This window comes from Xiphophorus maculatus, chromosome 9 (genome assembly GCF_002775205.1).
Source record: "Xiphophorus maculatus strain JP 163 A chromosome 9, X_maculatus-5.0-male, whole genome shotgun sequence".
In the NCBI taxonomy this organism is placed as follows: domain Eukaryota; kingdom Metazoa; phylum Chordata; class Actinopteri; order Cyprinodontiformes; family Poeciliidae; genus Xiphophorus; species Xiphophorus maculatus.
Genome location: NC_036451.1, coordinates 12,902,459 through 12,918,948, shown reverse-complemented (window position 1 = coordinate 12,918,948; position 16,490 = coordinate 12,902,459). Strand labels below are relative to the sequence as shown.

The 16,490-nt window shown below is 35.6% G+C and overlaps 1 protein-coding gene across 1 annotated transcript; it reads left to right on the top strand.

The window, feature by feature from the left end:
- The first annotated feature begins 577 nt into the window (after window positions 1-577).
- adgrl4 (adhesion G protein-coupled receptor L4) lies at window positions 578-15,417 on the top strand. The gene is made up of 16 exons (XM_023339158.1): window positions 578-696; window positions 1,033-1,194; window positions 5,909-6,058; window positions 6,637-6,786; window positions 7,024-7,094; window positions 7,995-8,174; window positions 9,442-9,625; window positions 9,736-9,846; window positions 10,435-10,634; window positions 12,343-12,522; window positions 13,235-13,438; window positions 13,637-13,857; window positions 14,373-14,439; window positions 14,567-14,658; window positions 14,858-15,026; window positions 15,159-15,417. The coding sequence occupies exons 1-16, from the start codon at window positions 651-653 to the stop codon at window positions 15,219-15,221; spliced, it is 2,250 nt and encodes a 749-aa protein (XP_023194926.1). The 5' UTR covers window positions 578-650; the 3' UTR covers window positions 15,222-15,417.
- Window positions 15,418-16,490: the final 1,073 nt, after the last annotated feature.

Below are 16,490 nucleotides of genomic sequence, written 5' to 3'. Positions count from 1 at the left end.
TATCTCCTTTTCAATTTGTTTTCTTTTTATCAGCCCAACAATAACCCTAACACAAACATGAAACTGAAAATAGAAGCTGAAAATTGGTTGCTGTTTTTTTTTTTTTTTTTTTTGTTATAGCTTGCTTCAGCAGTTAGAGGCTAACGGAAAGGCAGATGTCCAATCCTTTGTCTAAGAAACACTGAAACAGACACTGAAAGACTCTGGACACGCTGGAATGTGTGCGTGTGTAAATTTGTAAACCGTCTTTTTGCGGAAGGGAGGGGGTCGTCCTTCGGTGAACCCAGTCTGTGTTGTTTTGACCCATGTTTACTTAGCCTTCCGTATGTGTTCCAATGAGAACAATGAGAAGGAAGGCACCAAAATGGCAATGCAAAGTCGAGCTGCAAATAACTCCACAAAAATGGGATTAAGTGTCAGGAGAATGTTTTCTGCTTATTTATAGGGTAACATAAAGTCATAAAACAGTCTTTGTAGTCAACCGGTTGGTAAAAGGGGTCAGGATGCTAGTTTTTGAAAGCAGATTAAAGATCAGGACAGGAAGGGCCAGGTTTAGGGAAACAGGAAAACTGATGCAAGGAAATGGTCTACGTCACCAGGCAGGCCACTGCCTTCTGGACTGAAAGAATAATCCAGTCCCAAAGTCAAGTATGGAGTCTCTGCTCAAGTCACCAATGAAACTTCTACTTTTCGCAGGTAAGGGAGCTTCCTTGTTTTGTAGTATAACATAGATCTAAAACAAAGCTTCAATAACTGAGTCATAATGTTCCTCATAAGTTGTTTTAGTAGTGACTTGTACTTGAGCTTACTTTAAAGACAATAACTTTTAGCATTTTTCTTTAAAATGTATGATAAATTTTTATGTTTCCATATAAACTGATAATCTATGCCACACAGAAGACATTAGAAATTAATTTCTGTTACACTGGAGATAAACATCTTTAGTTAAAAACCATCATCCTTTATTGCTAAAGGATTAGGAATCTTGTGAGTTTAAATTGTTAATTGTATTTTATCCATTTCTCTTCACAGCATGGCTCTGGAGTCTAATGGACACTGGAAGCCTTTCAGTCTTGAGTGACAAGATTTGTGAATCTTGTCACTCAAAAGCGACATGTAAACCTCAGAATGGATCAAGCAACGTCTGCTTATGTAACTATGGATATACAGGAGATGGAATAAGAACTTGCAAAGGTGAACACAGTCACACACATTCACCCATTTATTTGAGGGGGTTTAAAATGTTGTTTTCAAGGAAATCTGATGTGGATATGTGGATCAGAAGTCAACACTAAATTTTTTTGTTCATACCAGAAAAGTCTTTCAGTTTGCACACATGTGGTTTAATTTAACTATTCTTTTTCATCACAGTTGCTGAAACTGAAGTTGAGGATTAATTTTTAACTGTAAAAATGTACATAAATCTGCATTCATTATTTATTAAATAATCTTAAGCATCTTAAACCAGAAAAGAAACGACACTTTTTTATACTAACTTCTGTAGTTAAATTTTTTTATTTGCATAAATTTCATAAAAGGACACAACATATATATTTTCTTACTGTCTGTTAGACAAGGCTAAACATTTTCTGTTTTGTGTCAGTTAAGATGAACAAAGTTATTTCTACTTGCTAAATGTCAGAATTTCTGAGAATTTTTTATTACTTTCTTTGTAGTCAGAGCTTTACACAGATTTCTTTAGTATAATTGCCTGTTAAACTGTATAATTTAGCTCAAATGTTTTGCTGTCCTTCGACAAGCTGCTAATGCAAGTTTTTGGTCTATTCTTTGACAGAACTGGTAACTTACTCAGGTTTGTAGACTTCCTGTCTCACATAACGCCCACAAATTATCAGAGCTTCATAATGGCCTCTCCAAAATGTCAACTTTGCTGCCCTGCAGCTGAATTCTGACTCATTTTCATGTTGTCCTTAGAACAAATGTCCATTTGAAATAAAATTCAATTCAAATTCTTTAGAAATCTTAAAGGGAAAATTGTAACTCATGTTATCCAAGGTTCTTCAAAGGGTTGTTGTTGTTGAATCTTATGACTAGAGGCAGGAAGGACCTCCTGTAGCTGCCTGTATTACAGTGACTCTGAAGCAGCCTCTGACTGAAGTCAGTTTGTTGTAAAGCAGTCTCATAAATATGATGCTCATGGTTGTCCATAATGGCCTTGATTTTGTGTTTGCACCATAACCTCCAGTGCTTCCACAGTCATTTCCAGAACAGAACCTGCCTTCTTTATCAGGTTGTTGAGTCTTTTTAAGTTCCTGGCTCTGATGCTGCTCTGCCAACAAATGATTTCTGAAGAGATTAAATGTAGATGGACTTACAGACCTGAGAAGTACAGTCTGCTCTGTGCCTTCTTGTAGATAGCTTTGCTGTTGCATCTCCAGTTCATACTGTTGTCCAGATGAACACCAATGAACCACTTCCTCCCATGATAGAAATATAGTTTAACCAAACCCTCTTTCTTTTGAAATCTATAATCATCCTCTTTTATTTGTTTACATTTAAGATAAGATGATTGTTTCCACACCATTCCACAAACTGGTCCACCACGACTGGAAAGTTATCTGACTCTTTCTGCAGATGTCTGGAGTCTGACCTGTACTGGAAATCTGAAGTGTACAGAGTGAACAGAAATGGTCAGAGTACCGTCCCCTATGGTGCTCCTGCACTGCTGGTCACCTGGTTAGACACACAGTCTATCTGCCTCACAAACTGTGGTCTGTTTGTCAAGTAGTCAGTGACCCAGGTGATTGTTGAGACCTCCAGCTATGTCCACTGGAGTTTTATTTACAAAGCAACTCGGTCTGAATTATGATACATGCACTACAGAAATAAAAAAAAACGTGATCTTGGCATTGTAAAGAACAAAAAAGACATGTCAACAACTTAACTTCCTAGCTGGCCTATTAAAATGATATTTAAAAATTCTCACAATTGTGCTTTCTACATGTTATTTCCATTTGAAGTCCAGTAGACCACACAATGTTGTATTTTAGAATGGTGTTCTCATATTTGCAAGTTCTCTAATTTCCCTCCAAATGTGACAATAATCAGTATGGTGAACACTTACATTTCAGTATGATCAGACCCTGAGTGTATTTACAAGTTGTCATTTGGCTTGTTATTCTGGTTTTGCAGTAATGATTTCTTCTTCTTCACTAAGTGGCCTTATAGCACTTGTCCTGTGGGGTTTGTTTCATGTTAGACAATGGCAATTTCCTGTCAGGTTCTGCCAAAAATATTCACAAGGTCTTTTACTGTTATTTTGGGATCAATACAAATTGTAATCAAAGATGAACCAAGATTGTGCTGGTACAGAATTCTCTTGTTCGGCTTATTGGCAAAAGTTGTTTTGGTGTCACACCAAGAAGCAGTGTGTTTGAGATGTGGTTTACAAGGGTGTTTCTATTTAAATTAAACATTATAAAATAACCCAACATAAGCTTAAAGAAGAAATGGTTTCATCATCATCATCATTAAATCATTTAAAGGTATTTAAAAACCATTGTGTGTAAACTGATATTGTGGAAAGCGATAAACAAAATCTGTAAAACAATCCCAATTAATATTCTGGTATTTAGCAAATACAAAAAAAGAAAAGAAAAATGTAAATGGTAATTTTAATTAATTGTCAGACAATATGGAAAAAAGGTTGTTATAACTCCATATATTTCTATTAAGGTGGTAATTATAATTATAATTAGAATATATATAGAATATAAATGTAGCATAGCAAACCTTCAGAATGTGTTACATTCTATTATATTGTATGCATTTTTGATGCCATATGTAAAGTTTGAGAGACTGGGCACAGTTAGGAGAGACATAATCTCCATGAAGCAGCTTTATTGGTAAAATATTTATCGCTGTCTCTGCCTTTTGGTTGACATTGTTCTTCCTGTTATGTTTCGGAGCTGTTTATAATTGCTGGAACTTTTTCCGCCCCATTTCCTGACCAAATCAAAAGCACAAGCACAGTGTACGTACTGTATTTTGAGAGATGGGCTTCCGAATTCTTTACCAACCAGACAATTCACGATTTATATTTCCTCTGGGAACAACTTTTAAAACTAAGATCAAGCTGCCAGTGCAGTTCTCCTTTTCCAGATGATAGAGGAATTTATGAAAAATTAACAGGATGTATTGAAAATGAATCCAAACAAAGTGTGTTTTGGGCGATTCTATGTGATAGACTCACATAAAATATGGTGAACAGTGGAAGGGAATGGTTTTCATATTTTATGAAAAGAAAACTTTTCAGATTTTTATTTGCCAATTTCTTTGAAAACCACATATCCCTTTCCTTAAATTCCATAATTATGTATCACTCTTTCGCAATTTACAACACAACATCCCAATAGAGTACATTGAAGATTCAGGTTCATATCCTGACTAAATGCTAAAAAGTTGAAGGAATAAGAACACAGGTCACATCGGGGTGATCATATCAGGGGGAGTTAAAAAACATGTGACATCTTTGTATTGGTCACCTCCTGTATAGGAATAGAGGATTTCCTTTACCGGACATGTTTTGTGCAAAAGGTACAGGAAAGTGGAAGAGCAAAGTGTTCATCACATCCAGGCGAAGCCAAAGTCCCTGTAGGTCATTTTACAGTAAACTGTGGAGCGCAACAAGGATGATGTGTTTGAAAATAAGGCTGAAACAGCATTTTCTCTAATGAGTGAGCAGCCACCACATCCACACCAAGCTGCCCATCGGCTGCTTTTTACACCTGAACAGAAATACAAGTGCTTGGAAGTCATTTGAATAAACTGGAATTAAATAAATCATAAGATTCCACATATAAAAATTGCAAATATTGCTGCCAGCCCAAAGTTCATTTCAAAGTAACACTGATTGGAGGTTCAAGATTTTTTAAAAGGCTAAATACTTGTGTAGGACAATTCTTTGCTTGTTGTAATTTATGGTGCTATTTTTGGACTCAAACAGTAATCTCAACATGAGCTGCTTTTTGTGAGTTACTAATGATTACCATCACTTTTTTGTTGTCAAAAAGCAGGCACACTGTAATAGGCTGGTCATGTTGCATTAAAGCTCAGCAGTCAGTAAGATATTAATTTACTGAGGAAGAGGTAGAGCCAAGATTTTGATATCTCAGCAGAGTAAAATGCAAATCCTATGTCAAAACAAACTGCTTCTTAATGAGGAAAAAGACAAGTGCGATAAGGCTGCATATTGGCCATATTATTACTGGTTACAATATGAAGCCGAGAAAAACTTAGCAGAGATGCCACATGTACAGATGCTGACACGTCCAGGGGGAAATAAAACAGTTTATTACTGATACTTGATTTTCTTTTTGTTTTACAAATCTGTTTTACGTTGGTGTTCAACCATCCTGAGTAAATCATTTGTCAAGCTGCCTCCCACTCTTGATCTTTTCAGAATGTGTCGCTATCAGTTTGACTGGAAAATTTTGCCCATTACACTGAAGCTCGGGTTATTTTTAGTGTCATTGTCCTGCAATAGCATTCTTGCTGCCTCTTATAGATTTTATTTCTTAAAATCCAGGACGCAGGAATTTTATAATTATTAATGGGTGACAGAATAAAGGGGTGCTGTTTACTTGTTTTAGATTTTAATTTTCAAAAAATAACTTTGAAAACCCTATACTTTTTTTAATTTCAAAATTGTGCACCCCTTTGTGCTAATATGTGTTGTAAACATGCAATGCAATACTTGAAAATTAGACATTATGATATGAAAAAATGCAAAAAAGAAAAGAAAAAAAAAAGCACTTAGAACTTAAACTGTTTCAAACTGCTTTGTATAACTTACCAAAATATTTCACTGCCATCCCTCCTACAAATTTGCTGTGTAATTGTAAATTATTCTAATTGTACAATTGTCTACTCTGTCTTCTCACCTCAGATGACAATGAATGTCAGAATGTGACTAACATCTGCGGGGACAGGGCCCAGTGCACAAACACAGAGGGTAGCTACTACTGTACATGTGTCCCTGGATACACATCAACTGGAGGTGCCCAGTTCCAGCCCAATGATGGCAGTGGATGCACAGGTAATCTCAGGGGAAGTTTGTAAATATGTAAAAAGAAAAATCCCACACAGGGATCTGTAGCTTAAACTAAACCGTACTCTCGGAGGACCTCAGTACAAGTACCCAACACGAATGTGTTTTAATGCAGTTACCTCGCAGCTGCGAGGACGTGAGGTCTGCATGAATGTGTGAACTGTTTTCTTTCTCACTGGAGAGAGGAAGATAAATATGCTGAAGGAGATATTTTTTTTCCTCTTCAGCCTCTTGCTACTTCTTTCCCATCTGCTGCCCTGAGAAACCATCTGAGATGTTTTGTTTATTTTGCACCAGGAAAAAATCAGCACCTTTATTGTTAAGCTGCAGACTGAAGAATTCCTGCAGAAATCCAACCGGATGTCAGGGAAACATGCAACAGACGAGTTCTGAATATCTAGCTGCAAAAGATGCTTACAAGAGTTTACTGCTTCGAGGTTTATCGGTCACTGACATAAATAATGTGAAATAAATGATGTAGAAGCAAGTTTTATTCTACGTTGGTGTTGCTTATATTATAGTGCAAGCATTTAATTAAAGCTCTCTGTCTTATTTGCATCCTTTAGATGTTGATGAATGTGAATCAGAACCGGTCTGTGGCCCAAACTCACGCTGCCATAATACAAATGGATCTTTCTATTGCTCCTGTAACCGTGATTACATCTCAACTTCAGGCGATAAACACTTTCATCCAGCGAGAGGTGCAAGATGTAAAGGTCGGTATGAGAATTCAAGAACTCGCACAAAAGCACGCAGCAGCAGTCCTTTGATATGTATCTTCTTTCATCCTATTTTTTAGTTTCTTCAACACAATTTTAACTTTCTTTGAGGATTTGCTGTGTAACATGTTGACGCATTGTGAAAATTTCAGGTTTTATGAGTGCAAACCGGAGAACGTTATACCATGCTCTCTGAAACCTTATTTTTTCATAAATGAAATTGTTGTTTTTCAGAACATCCTCAAAAAGATTGCCATGACAACATTGGATGCATGACACAGGCTGTTAACAAAACACTCGAAAATGTAAGTACCCCTCAGTTGAGGGACAGTAAAACTAGACATGATAAAGCTGCCCCCTGTTGGAGAGAGTGAAGAGTAACATAAGGCAGAACAAGTTAAAGCCACATCACGTACAGCAATGTGCATCATCAGACTCTGTGATGTAAAAATGATCTGTGATTCCAACCTGCAGCTCTGAACTCTTGGTTGTGCATGAGAAATAACACTGAATCCATTTGGAAACATTAAATCACATTCCAAAAACAGCTTCAGTTGAATTGTGACTGGCTGCAAGTACAATAAAAGGAACAAATTAGCTGTTTTGCTAGAAATAGGGCTTATATATGGCTAATTAATCATTGAAATTGAAAGTTGGTTTTAAAACTGAACATAAAGAAATTCTCACATTTAGATCAGATTTCAGCTGTACTAGATGTCTATATGGAGAAAGTGTCTTTATATGGACATACTGCAGGATTACTGGCTATGTGATCAATAACTTTAGTATGTATGACTATTATAATTTATACAATCTACATTTGAATCAGTAAATATGTTAATTATAGATATATGTGTATGTTTGTTTTATGTGTATTAATTCATATATTTTAAATCAATGTGGTGTATACACATTCATCACAAATAATGCAAAGATAAGCTGCTTCTTGTTCCCAGAAACCAACCAAGCTATTTTATAGATAACAAAAATAAGTTAAACATTATTTTAAGTTCAAATCACACTTTACCCACCAGTGCAACATAATTTAAAGATTTTCACAAAGAAGCCTTCGGCAGAAATTTGTGTATATATTACCGAGCTGTCCGCAAGTTTCAACATACTGAAAAGATTTGAAGTCACTTTAAAAGAGTCATTGAAAGTTTAACAGCATTCAGACGTCAAAAAGTACCTCTCTCCCACTTTAGATGAGCAACCTCACGGAGCCACAAAGCCTGCTGAGAGAAATTGCCAACAGGACGTCTGGTGAACTTACCTCAGTGGAAGTGATCGCATATGTTGAGGCCTTGAGTCGATCCGCATCAACACTGGCTGCTGTGGAGAAGGATTACACTGTCAAGCCATCTGCCGTCAACTCCACTCTTTCAGTAGGCTCTGTTTACCATTGTTGTTTCTCAGTCAACACTTGGAGCTATGCCGAAACAGCAGCCATGTTTTGAACTGGTTTAAAAGAACTACTTCTGCTACATGTGCCCTCTATAAAGACTTGCAGTCTCAAATCATTGAATGCCATCATGAGATATATGTGAGGCGTTGCAAAGGTGTTTATAACCCCTTGAACTTTCACATTTTGTTGTGCTACAGCCACAAACATCAACATATTTTTTGTAGTAGTTATCTTTACTGACAATAATCATGAAGGAAACCAGCACATTTGTGTGAAAAATCAGCTAAATGTAGTGCCTAATTTTGGTGTAGAAGGTAAAAGTTCCATAGTTTTCAGTATTTCTGTTTTTGGGAAGAAAATCTTAATTGTGAAGTATGCATTTGCATTCAGCCCCCTTTGCTCTCATCTAGTTAAGCCAATTGCCTTCAGAAGTCACATGTATTTTAAATGGGTTGTCAGTCACTTGTGCTGTTTACCAGAAGCCAAGTTAGGGACACAGCAAATGTGGAAGAGGGCACTTTCAGACCAAGATTCTACTTTCTGATCTATATGAAAATTGCTCGTTATTGGGGAAAACCAGCATTGCACATCACCTTAGACACATTATTTTCACCCTAATACATGGTAGTGGCAGTATAATACTGTGAGGTTATTTTTCTTCAGCAGGTGGTTAGAGCTGACAGGAATATGAAGGGAGCGCCACAGAAGAGTTGTGATGAAGGTTGTAGTAATATATTGGCCCGGTGTGGCAAGACCTGGAGAAATATGTTTACAAGTTTTCTCCCTCCAATTTTACTGATCTTGAAAATGTTGCAAAGGATAGGCCACAAACTTCAGTCTTTATTATATGCAAACCTGTAGAGACATATCTCAAATGATCTGCATGGGTACAATTCCCAAAAGATGCTTGGTTCTGCCATGCTTTGACACACAGGCATTTGATGCAAATACATGCCACACTTTTCAGACTTTCATTTTGAAAACCATGCATCCATTTTCTTCCGCTTCACATTGTTATGTTTGTGTCACCAACATGAAAGAATGTGGAAAATCTAAGGAATACCTTTGCATTGCAGAATGTAATACATAAACACCCAGAGGCACCATTTTTTAAACTGGTTTTTATTGCCTCTCTTTATAACTATAATCAAAATAAAGATGGCTGTTACGTTTAAACCACAACAAAAATCACAGTGCAGTACAAATAAACATTACATCCACATATCATAAAAATTCTTGTCAAACAGAAATTAGTGAAAGCAGTGAGCAATCTGGTGGAGAAGGATGAACTAGTGGCTTGGAACAGAATGAAAGAGGAGCGGCGTGAACACACCATCACCAAGCTGCTGCATGTTGTTGAAGAAAGTGCTCTGTCATTGGGCTCCAACCACAAAACTCCAACTGAGCTCCAAATCAAAGAGTCTGAATTGGGTGAGGCAACTGTGACAGAAAGTCTCAAAATTCTCTCTTATATGAAACTATTCATCCTCGGGTGTATATTTAGATATTACTGACTCTTTTTTTATTTTTGTTCTCTGCAGAACTGAAACTCTTCACCTTTGATGCTTCTCAAACAAAGGCTACACTTTCTGTTTCAATGGGAGGAGATCGCATAACCCTAAACCAAAAGACGAAACCAGAGAAAATAAGCGGTAAAGATGCTAACTTTCATCGTATGAAGCGGAAAGTCACTCTGTCATGAAAAATACTTTCCCTCTTACAAGCTTCTTCTGTTTTTGTTTTTTGTCACCATCATTCTTGTTAAATGTTTTGTTCATTTGTGGATAATGGCTCTCAGTGTGATTTGCCGTAGTCTAAAAGCCTAAAATTTAATTTGTTACAATTTCCAGATTGATAAGTGGTAAATGAACTGAACATATAACGTTTCTTACTACTTAGATCTATACTTAGAGTGCCTTTACACTAGAGCCACATTTACTGACAAGAAAACACTCTCATGCAGATCAGAAGGTCCCTGTCCCAGGAATTAATTGGAATGTGGCAACTAAAATCAAAATATTCAAAATATTATTGAAAAGACATGATGATTATGAGATTTTGGATCTGCATTAAAAAGGCATTTTCACAGTTTATCCCAGAGAGCCTTGAGTAATGTGAGCCAATTTTCTATTATAAAACTATAGGTGCTGACTGGCTTTCTTCACGTAGCTAAAAGTTTGACAAGCAGTACAGTAAGTTTCACTCCGTCTTGTCTTTTTTCTGCCTGTTTTGTCCATCAGGAAGTGTGTCAGTGGTGTTTGTGCGATATGACAGCGTCAGTGACATCCTGAAGCCGAGCAGCGACCCAGGTGTCACTGACTACTCGCGCTACGCAGGAACTGGGGAAATCACTGTCAACTCCCAAGTCATGGCAGCAGCAGTCAAACCTGCTGACGTTTACCAACTTGACCATGTCACCTTCACTCTAAGGCACAATGAGGTAAAAACGAGCAGAGTGCTGATGCCAGTTACATTGTTATTTCCGTCCTCTCATATCCTGCTGTCCTTTTAAAATGAACTCCAGTGGAGTCTGTTAGTAATGAAGAGAATGCCACAGAGGACTCTCTTTACCTAAAAATGTTGACTTGCTGGTTTTTGTTATTGCTCATAAAAAAGATTTGGAGACACACTTGTTCAAGAACACATGAATTATTACCTAAAATAAAACCTATAATGTGTTAAAGATTCGGGGCTGTATTAAAATGTAAACTAAAACAATCAAAGAATTAAAACCTGCCATAATAATAAAAATGAAACATAATGTAAAAACTCTAACGCGGTGTGGTAAAACACTAAGAAACAGAGACTACATCTACAAAGGCAAATACTACAGAGGCAAGAAAGCTTTACGAGCTACATCAACAAAGGTTACAGTGCTGCATCTTGAAATGAAACAAAAACTAAAAATGGATGTGAAATGTTGAAACAAGATGACAAAAATACTAGAAATCAAAGTGAAACATTTACAAAAATAGACCACAAAAGTGCTACAGAATAATACAAAATGACAATAACAAACGGCAACAAAAAGATGAACCACTACCACAAAGAAAATCAAAATCGGCTGCAAAGGAAATCAAAAGACGAACAAAAAGAGACAAAGAAAGCAAGGAGAGACACAGCAAATGATTGACTGTGGCAAATAATTAACAAGATATAGCAAACAACCAGAAACACATACAAAATGAGAAAAGAATTGATAATACAAGGAAGGCAAAGTGTAACTTTTTTCAGACTTGCCACTCTGTCAGAGGGGCTCTCCTTCATTTTTATTTAAGTGGTTCAAGGCTTGTCACATGTTAGTTTATCTGTGAAAAAAAAATCATTACATTTCACTTCTGCAACTTGAAACCATCATTTTTGGGTCAGTTGGACATTTTTGAAAGGTCATTTAATCTTGTTTAGTCAGTTCTTATCTCACATTAATATTGGGCTTGAGAGATATTTGCATTTCTCTTGTTGCACAAATTCTCATCCTCTAGTGTTGTCCTCAAGATTTACATTAAAGTGAAATCTTACCCCTACTTAGCATCTTAGACCATCTTTCTTGTAAAACACAAACAAAGGTGAAAAAACTGAGTGTACTGAGATAAATTACCCTGAAAGTTAATGTTCTGCTATTTTCTTTTTAGATAATTAAAATGTATGAAAATGTAATATCATTATTTTTGTTGCCCCCTAGAGTTTTAAACCCAATGAAGGTGGTGTTGATTTATACTGAAGAGGGAAAATTATCTTTAAATTGCCTTTAAAGATGAACAACCAATAATTTCAGTGACATTCCTTCCTTGTTTGGTATTTTACGCAGAATTTTTTTTTTAATTAACATGTTGCAGATTTTTATTCATTTACATGTTTTTATTAGATATTAATCTAACAAAATGTATATTATTGAGAGAAAATAAAAGAGGTAATATTTAAAATAAAATCATTGAAGCCAAAGCTATGCATTGAAATTATCAGTAGAACTTGTCATAAAACTGAGTCACTCAATCAAATGACTGAAACAGTCATTTGCAATGCCATTTTGATGAGACCCGCACAATCAGTTTTTATGTGGCATCACCACGCACCGCAGTGGTAAAACTAATAAAAACGGCCTCTTCCAGAGTGATAACACTTGCTCTGCTTCTCCTCTGTCCCCAAAGCCCATCAACACTAAAGTTGATGTGACGAAGTGTGCGTTCTGGGAGTATGAAGTGGCCAGCCTGCAGGGTCACTGGTCCACTGAAGGCTGCAAGACTCTCCACATCAGCAGCAACTCAACCGACTGCTCCTGCAATCATCTCACACACTTTGCAATCCTCATGTCATCTGGAAGAGCTAATGTGAGTAATTGTGTTTTTAAATACATGACTAAAGGTTTCCCTGTTTAACTTGTCCTCACAGTGTTACGTTTAATGCAGCTGGAGTTTGATGATGTTTCTCATACTGACTTTGTTGCACCATAAATGTTTGAAATATTCTTGGCATACTTGAAGAGGCAGTTCCTTTCCTTTAAGAAGCCTGATTTACACACACACATACAGTATGTACTATATATATATACATGTATATATACTGTATATATATATAAGGGGTTTCTCAGACTCATAGGGTTAGGGTTTTAAATTATTTTTGTTATGAAACATGAAAACATTGGGAAATTTAACTAAAAAGGAAGATGCTTGCTGTTTTTCCAAAGGCAATACTGTTTTACTGCACTCTGTGGAGTCTTAGACCAGTAAGGGGTTTTATAATTATTATAACTGTAATTTTAATTGCAGATGTGAACAAAAATTTGTCACAAGGTACATTCTTTTAAAACATGGACTAAGCAAAATCAGGGCGTTTAAACTCAAAAGAGTAATTCAACAGAGCATTTGTCTGATATTTTAAAACCAATATAAACCCAATATGTCTACAAGCTGGCATATTGGGGTAACCTCTGTCTACATCTATGTTATATGAAGCGATTCCAAGCAGAAAATGCAACAAATTACAACTCCAACATACCATGAAACTGCGAATGAAACACCTCCCTTTCCATTTGCTTCCCAGCTGGCAGCCCACAATACCATCCTGACCCGGATCACCCAGCTGGGGATGATCATCTCCCTCATCTGTTTGTCCTTGTGCATCTTCACCTTCTGGTTCTTCAGCGAGATCCAGAGCACCAGAACCACCATACACAAGAACCTGTGCTGCAGCCTGTTTATGGCTGAGTTCATCTTCCTTGTGGGGATCAACATGAACTCACACAAGGTGTGAAGGCACTTAAAGAGCAGATATAATCATCTGTCTGACAATTGTGCAATAACATCTGCATTTTATTTATTTATTTATTTTTTATCTACACATAAAAACACAAATTAGATGTTGGAAGTGTGTTGCAGATTTATAAATCTCCCCCATGCAGTACTTGTAAAATCTCTCTCTGTCTCTTGTCTCTTTTCCTTGCAGCTGTTCTGTTCTGTGATTGCAGGGATGCTGCACTATTTCTTTCTTGCAGCCTTTGCCTGGATGTGCATTGAGGGCATTCATCTGTATTTAATAGTCGTCGGTGTCATCTACAACAAAGGCTTTCTGCACCGGAACTTTTACATTTTTGGTTATGGGAGCCCTGCAGTCGTGGTGGCAATTTCAGCGACACTCGGCTCAAAGTATTATGGCACAGACAGAGTGTAAGCAGCAATATATATATATATATATATATATATATATATATATATATATATATATATATATATATATATATATTTTTTTTTTTTTTTTTTTTTTTTTTTTTTTTTTTTTTTTTTTCATCAAATTTGTAGGACAAAAAAAATAAACTTGCAATTTGTTTTTGGTAAATAATGTAGATTTTTTTAAAGCACGGTAAATACATAAAAATCTGGCAGTAAGGAGTAAGTTACAATGTCTCACAGAACATAAAGTATCTTACTACCTTTTATTTGAAAAACGTAGATATGATTAACGTTAGACATTAGTCGTCTCTAATGTGCAAGTATGCAAATCATAATTAAGAGACTTAGAAATAATAGCAGATTTTTTTAATTTTAGAAGTTGTTCTTTCTGTACAGTTTTTTTTTAACCTTAATACTAATAATTAAAAAAAATACAAACAGTACCGGTAATTAATTTGTTGTTGCTATTTTTAAATAGCACCAACATCATTTTCTCAAACCTTGTTTTTCAGGTGTTGGCTGAGTACAGAAAATCACTTTGTGTGGAGCTTCATTGGTCCTGCATGTTTAATTATTCTGGTAAAACAAAGAGATGTATCAGCAATAAACTGAATATGTTGAAACATTCATTCCACAAACAGAAGTGTGATAAATATTCATTAGACTCATTTCTTGTTTGTTGTGTTTGCCTTGTTTCAAACTAAAGGTTAATCTTTTGGCCTTTGGAGTAATCATCTACAAGGTGTACCGGCACACCGCTGTGAAAAAGCCTGAAATCAGCCACTATGAAAACATCAGGTAGGAATATTTATTTTTATGTAGGTCAAAAACAACAATAACAAAAAAATAACTTAAATAGAGTTCTTATCTAATGGATTAGTAGGTGGCACTGCCCTGTTAGAATGATGTTGTATTATAAATAGGTTCTTTTTCACATTCAAAAAGAAAGCTTTCAGCGCTGTGTGCAGTCTAGTTAAATCAGTAATGTTCCCGTCAGGTCCTGTGCCCGTGGTGCTATGGCTCTGCTGTTTGTGCTCGGCGCCACCTGGACTTTTGGAGTACTGCATATTCTCCATGAAACCACACTGACAGCTTATCTGTTTACCATAACCAACGCTTTCCAAGGAATGTTTATCTTCATCTTTCTGTGTGTGCTGTCTAGAAAGGTAAGGTTCTTCCCTCCTTTCTTAGTTTTTTTCATTTCTTCTTTCTTTCTTTTTCAATGAGATTCATATCAAAATTCTGGGTTTAAGTCAACATATTGTATTTATGTAAACCTTTTCCTGCTTTTCTTTCAGATTCAGGAGGAATACTACAGACTTTTCAAAAATGTACCCTGCTGTTTTGAATGCCTAAGATGAAACCTATCAGCTAAAGCTCAAGCATCTGAACTTTAACAATAATATTTGATAGTACAGCTCAGTGATACCTTGTGATTATTATTATTATTTTTATTTTTTTTAAATCATTGGGAAGAAAATACAAATGTCTGATGAATGTAGCATTTGCAGATTTAAAATATTCTTGGTTTTGTGTCTAAATACTAATGATATATATATATATATATATATATATATATATATATATATATATATATATATATATATATATATATATATATATATATATATATATATATATATATATATATATATATATATATATATGATATTTTATCTGACCACATCACAATCTTTATTCAGTACAGTTGCACAAGTTTTTTTTTTACTTTTTTTCCCGCAAAAACATGTTTTAAAAGAGTAGTGATTGTACTTTTGTATTATGTTGTTTCTTACACATCATGTTTTTACCTTTATTTCTGAAAATAATTTCTTTATTTCTAATTGCCTTTATAATTAATTAGTAAATCATATAGAGAAATGTGTCAACGCGTACACATTGCTGATAAACGCTGTCAAAGCATAGCATTGTTCTGATTTTATTGGCCAAGAGCTCCCTCTCCTGGACATGATGAGAAACCTCGAATGGATTATAACTCGTGCTTTTATTTCACAAATTCTTTGCATTGTTTGTTCACTATCATAAGCTGTATGCTTGAGAATAATATTTTTTATAAAAACATGATTTTTTTTTCCAATTACAAATAAATAAAACCGTTTAAAAAGCAGTCTTATGATATGTTTTATGAATACAGTGCCTGAAGCATTGGAAGTTTTACCTTTTTAGTGATTTTACAAGTCAGTCATGATCAACCTAATCTTTCTTCTTAAAAAAGAAAATGTTAAATCAAACACATTGAACATAATATATATTCTGGGTTCTCAGTTCACATGTATCATAAAACTGCTCTCATCGCCCTCTTCTGGCTAATGTTAAAATAAAACGTCAGATAAGTTGACGACTTCAAATGATGCTTGAGAAAGAAAAGGCTCTGATAACCCAGGTAGTTGCCTGAGCATGGTTACACAATAACATATATGTTGCTTTGACAATGTCACTCTGAAAGTCAGCAAGACTAAACATTTGATGTGATTGCTGCTTGATTTCATCACCCTGAAAGTACATTTTAGTGAGGAGCATTTTTTTGGGAGCTCTTGAAACCAAGGCAGATTTTCAGAGCTGGTATTAAGAGAGAGTCACAGCGTTGCTTGTTTGATGAAATAGTTTTG

Excerpts from the sequence above, each read along its gene's own strand:
- adgrl4 (XM_023339158.1), top strand. The coding sequence starts at position 651 with ATGGAGTCTCTGCTCAAGTCACCAATGAAACTTCTACTTTTCGCAG. Across the intron at positions 8,175-9,441 it reads CCGTCAACTCCACTCTTTCA|AAATTAGTGAAAGCAGTGAG; the intron begins GTAGGCTCTGTT and ends CTTGTCAAACAG. Across the intron at positions 15,027-15,158 it reads TGTGTGTGCTGTCTAGAAAG|ATTCAGGAGGAATACTACAG; the intron begins GTAAGGTTCTTC and ends CTTTTCTTTCAG.